General features: G+C 49.2%; 1 protein-coding gene across 1 annotated transcript; it reads right to left on the bottom strand.

Moving 5' to 3' along the window:
- Nucleotides 1-2,206: 2,206 nt before the first annotated feature.
- Nucleotides 2,207-4,976, bottom strand: LOC148479163 (E3 ubiquitin-protein ligase TRIM62-like). The gene has a single exon (XM_088454853.1). It carries the CDS (start codon nt 4,974-4,976, stop codon nt 3,303-3,305), a length of 1,674 nt encoding a protein of 557 aa, XP_088310979.1. The 3' UTR covers nt 2,207-3,302.
- Nucleotides 4,977-5,560: the final 584 nt, after the last annotated feature.

Genomic DNA, 5,560 nt, shown 5'->3' with positions numbered 1-5,560 from the left:
CAAGACCCTTGGGTCTCATTGCCGCAAGCCCTGGAGTGCTTTTGGCCCCAGACGGTAGGCGTTCCCATGCCCAACATCGACCCGCTTGCGAGCGCTCGCGAGCGGGTCTGAATCAGGCCCCCTGTCTCCATGCCAGAGAACATCAACGTATGGAAATATGTAGTAAAGGGGTGGAGCCTAATCATACAAAGTGTCCCGCCCCCATCAGCAGCATCTCTCTTCCAGGTTCTCCCAGAGAGAATAATTTTAAAGCCGGTCAGCATGGCTATAATGCACAGTACACAAGTTACACGTCTATTAGCACACAACGCATACTTCCCAATCCTATTGTGGCGGGACAGTCCAAATTTGTAGGTTCTGTCCTGTAATTGCAGAGTGTCATTTTTTTGTTCATTAATATTTTTTGCTGTACTGTCCACTTCCAAATAAACACCCTTATGTGGCAGCTACAAGTACTGGGATAGAGGACACCTGTATGAGCAGGATAAGAATTTCCTCCTAAAGCCACTCAGAAATAATGATAATAGAGGGGTTTATATTCAGAAAACAAAACAAAATGTTTTATTACATGGAATTATTGCATAATGGGATCATATCCAGCAATATAACAACAACAATATAACAGTGATGAAACATATCTGCCCCCCCCTAGGATTATGCAGCACAGTCACAGGCTCCGGCTCCTTTTGGGCTGAAGGCTGATAAATTTGAAACTATTGGTGCTCTGCTCTGCTGCTTAATGTAAAGTGTACATACATGTATCATGTATGTACTGACACCATCCAGCACACCGTACATTATATCCCCTCACTGCTACACGTACAATTCTCCCTCATTATAATGGCAGCTTAATACACAGACCATACTGGTGTCCAGGGCCGTAGCTAGGGTAGTGCGGCCTGTGCCATGGCACAGGGCACCGCAGGGCAGGGGGCGCCGTTTGGGGCTGTCAATTTTCTGTTTATTATCATTCTCACTTGTAGCTTCCTCTTCTTTTATCCCCAGCATCTCCTGGCCTCTCCTATCTCTTCCCTGGCCCTTCCCCATGAGGCCATGGCCCTCTCTCAGGTGCACTATATTATGTCCCTATTTATCCCCAGCATCTCCTGGCCTCTTCTATCTCTTCCCTGGCCTTTCCCCATGAGGCCATGGTCCTCTCTCAGGTGCACTATATTATGTCCCTATTTATCCCCAGCATCTCCTGGCCTCTTCTATCTCTTCCCTGGCCTTTCCCCATGAGGCCATGGTCCTCTCTCAGGTGCACTATATTATGTCCCTATTTATCCCCAGCATCTCCTGGCCTCCCCTATCTCTTCCCTGGCCCTTCTCCATAAGGCCATGGCCCTCTCTCAGGTGCACTATATTATGTCCCTATTTATCCCCAGCATCTCCTGGCCTCCCCTATCTCTTCCCTGACCCTTCCCCATGAGGCCATGGCCCTCTCTCAGGTGCACTATATTATGTCCCTATTTATCCCCAGCATCTCCTGGCCTCCCCTATCTCTTCCCTGGCCCTTCCCCATGAGGCCATGGCCCTCTCTCAGGTGCACTATATTATGTCCCTATTTATCCCCAGCATCTCTTGGCCTCCCCTATCTCTTCCCTGGCCCTTCCCCATGAGGCCATGGCCCTCTCTCAGGTGCACTATATTATGTCCCTATTTATCCCCAGCATCTCCTGGCCTCCCCTATCTCTTCCCTGGCCCTTCCCCATGAGGCCATGGCCCTCTCTCAGGTGCACTATATTATGTCCCTATTTATCCCCAGCATCTCCTGGCCTCCCCTATCTCTTCCCTGGCCCTTCTCCATGAGGCCATGGCCTTTTTTCGGGTGTCTTATCTCCCTGTTTAAAAAATAGGGGGGTCGCCTATGCTCATTCTGGCACAGGGCACCAAAAAGTCTAGTTACGGCTCTGCTGGTGTCAGATGACATAATTTCATTATTACATTGTATAGCATTCTTATGCTGAGAAAGTTCCCGTTGGCAGCTGAGGGTGCTGATATAAGGATGGAGCACTGTATAAGAACAGAAAATAATAATAATAATAATAAATTATACTTTGTGATTCTAACAAATATCTAGTTAATACATCACAGCCAATAGGAGCAAGTATAGCACTGACTACAGTAATAGGGAGAACATCAGCTGACGGACCGATATTGCAGCCAATCACAACTCTACGTAAGTCAGAGGCGGAGAAATCCCATGGAAATGCATATTTATTTATTTATGACAGTTTCTAACATACCAACAAAGGAACAAATCCAGGCACACTGGTCACCTGGTTACACAGGAGGACGTAGGGATTGCTTTTGACCATCAATGGTTAACAATCATCAATGGTTTGCCACCAATGATTGATGGTTTTGCCATTGATGGCGGAGATCCAAGGGTTCTCTGGCATCGGTTGCTGAAAAGCAGCAATTTTTTTTCCTTGGTGAAGGGGAATGGAAATTGGGGCCTGATTCTGACCCAGTCACAAGTGCTGTGCGCTCACAACCGGGTCGATGGTGGGCCAGTGCTCATGCGCACGATGTTGCCGGCTCCATCGTGCGCATGCGCGAGACCCGGATAGCGACGGGCAATCCGTCGCTCTGGGTCTCGTGCCAAAGGGGACGTGCTGTCGATGTTGAGTGACAGCACGCCCCCTTGGGCGGGCCGGGGGAGTGGCTGCCCAAACGGAGGCGTTCCCATGTAAACGCCTCCGTTTGGGGGCGGCCCCACTGACATCACGAGTGACGTCAGTGGGAGAGATTTCGGCTCTGTTAGAGCCGAAATCTCTCTGGGGCTTGCGGCAACAAGACCCTACCATAAGGGTCTCGTTGCAGGCCTGATGGTCGCGATGGTCTTGACCATCGCGACCATCTTCCTGGCCGCTCGCTATAGCTGTGGGTGGTCACTCACAGCTGTACAAGCGGCCAGGAGGCCGCTCTAAAAAAAAAAATAGCCCGGCCCTGTTTCAGAGCGAGCGCTCTGTCAGAGCATCCGGCTCTGAATCAGGGCTTTGGTCTTGTCCCCCCAGCAATGCTGCTAAGTTCTGTTCCCTTTCAGTGATTACCCCACTGCTTGCCATGGCCTTCTGCAGGGTTATCCATTGATGTGTGCAAACCATTGATGGTTTACCATCAATAAATTCATGTCACTGATGGTAATCACTGATGGCACCATCAATGGTTAACCCATCTATGGCCATCCCTAGGAGGAGGACTTCAGCTGTAGCTCCACCCAGTGATTCATTCTTTTGGCTAAAATTCCACCAAGCAGATTCTCCTCTCTGTCAGGTCACCAAATCTGGGCAGACTTATTATGGTAATTTCTCCCAGCCGATGACTCCCCCAGATATCATTATACAACCTCTCCCTAACCATAATGCAGCATGAAGGGGCTCAGTGAAGGTGGCAGTGACTGTGTGTAAGTGTATGATGGGGTCACACAGAGAATAAAAGGACAGCTGTCCTGCCTCATAATCCAGGTATATCCTCACTCTGTCACAGGGGATATCACCAGCTACCTCGATCTCTCTACTGTCATGTAGCACTGAGTACTGATTATTATACCACCTACACAAACACCAGGACTTGTTATTATCTCCAATTAGTGACTGATCTCCTCTCCTGGCTATACTGGGATAACACATTCCCACCCCCCAACCCACTGATTTACTGACATCCACTTCCCAGTAATGTCGCCCTGAGATGAATCTCCTGGTGCTTATTACCTGATTAGATTTAAATCTTATTGGTGTTACTGGGCGATTCTGTTTTGGTGACCATGATGCCGTTTTCCTGTCATCTGATATCTGTATATTATTACCAGCTGTGGTTATATCCAGAAATAGGTGTGTAGCTTCCTGTACATATATCTCTGTATTTATACCTGTTATTACATCAGATTCTGTATTACCAGCTGTGGTTACATCCAGTAATAGGTCTATAGCTTCCTGCACATAGATCCCTGTATTTATACCTGTTATTGTATCAGATAATGTGTGTAATGTCCCTGAGATGAGACCCACATCCAGATCTCCTGCACCACGGACCTGGTAATCATGTCTCTCTGTGTCCTCAGTATCACACAAGTCACCTGTGTCTGGTTCCTGTAAGACAGTCACTGGGTCACACATGTTACACAGCTCCTCAATGTGACACATCTTCCTGGACAGCTCGTCCTTCTTTATTTCCAGCTGCTGGATCAGATCAGAGACTGAAAGTAAAACGCGCTGTTCCTGCCTGGAGATCTCACTCAGGACTCTCTTCTCCTGGTCTTCCAGCTGTCTCCTGATATCTCTAAATAGGGTAGTGACTCTTTTTGTTACACCCAATGCTTTTCCCTGATCTTCTCTCCTGCGCTCTTCCAGAATTTCAATTCTTTTCTCAGTTTCCTTTTTCGTTGTGGCCAGTTTCTGCAGAACATTTCTCAGCTTCTCTTTTTTCTTCTCAGAGGCCTCATCCAGCGATTCCACCTGATGTCCTCTGTGTTCCCCAATCAGACAGCAGTACACACAGATACAGGCACCATCCTCAGTGCAGTAACACCCCAGTATCTTCTTATGGACGGAGCATTTCCTGTTCCCCAGGGAAGTGGTGGGATCAGATAAGACATGTTCTGCTGACTTGCTGTGTACTCTCAGGTGTTTATCACACAGAGAAGCCTCACACAGCAGACAGGATTTAGCAGCAAGTACAGTAGAGTCCACACAGTAAGTGCAGAAGATCCCAGTCTCCTCCTGATCTGGCCGAATAGACAGGAACCTCTGCACTATGTTACACAGAGTTATGTTCCGTATCAGTGCAGGACGTTCCTGATACTCTACTCTGCAGTCAGGACAAGTGTAAACTCCAGACACCTCCTGTGCATCCAGCACACGATCAATACAGACCCGGCAGAAGTTGTGGTCACATCTCAGGGTTACAGGATCTGTATAGAGGCTCAGGCAGATGGAACAGACCAGCTCCTGTCTCAGATCAGCAGACGCCATCACTGGTAGCAGAAGAGGGAAATGAAAGTGAACGTCTCTGACACACAGATACCAGTGAGGTCACATTCTGCACACAGGGCGAGGCTGAGCAGTCACTCAGATTTTAGCTACAGGCTCAGTGTTATAATAAGTGACATAGAGAGTGGCGTAACTTCATCCGAGGTGCCCGGAGGCAAGATAAATGTTGGTGCCCCGCCCAAATTAAAATGTACCACCCCCCCAGCACCTATGACGTCACTCCCATAGTGCATTGCGGGACCCGGAAGCGGAGCTCACACTGAGCTCCGTTCCTCCGGCTACCGCAGGGGGGAACGAAGGAGCCGGGCGCCCGCTGGTAATACACTCAGCCGTCGCCCGGCAAATAGGGGGTGTGACTGCACCCCGGCGTATTGACGCCGCTGGAGGTGGAGCGCCGATCAGCGGCGCTCCATCTCCATGGAACGGCCCGGGGGACAATGGAGCCAGGTGCCCCCTTAAGGGCTGGAGCCCGGCGGCAAATGACTCCATAGTCTCCGGGAGTTCTGCCACTGGACATAGATAATAAATTACTGGGGACATCATGCAGGAAAATGAACTTATATTTA

This window comes from Taudactylus pleione, unplaced genomic scaffold (genome assembly GCF_031769625.1).
Source record: "Taudactylus pleione unplaced genomic scaffold, aTauple2 ptg000634l, whole genome shotgun sequence".
NCBI lineage: Eukaryota > Metazoa > Chordata > Amphibia > Anura > Myobatrachidae > Taudactylus > Taudactylus pleione.
This window is presented reverse-complemented; position numbering and strand designations above follow the sequence as displayed.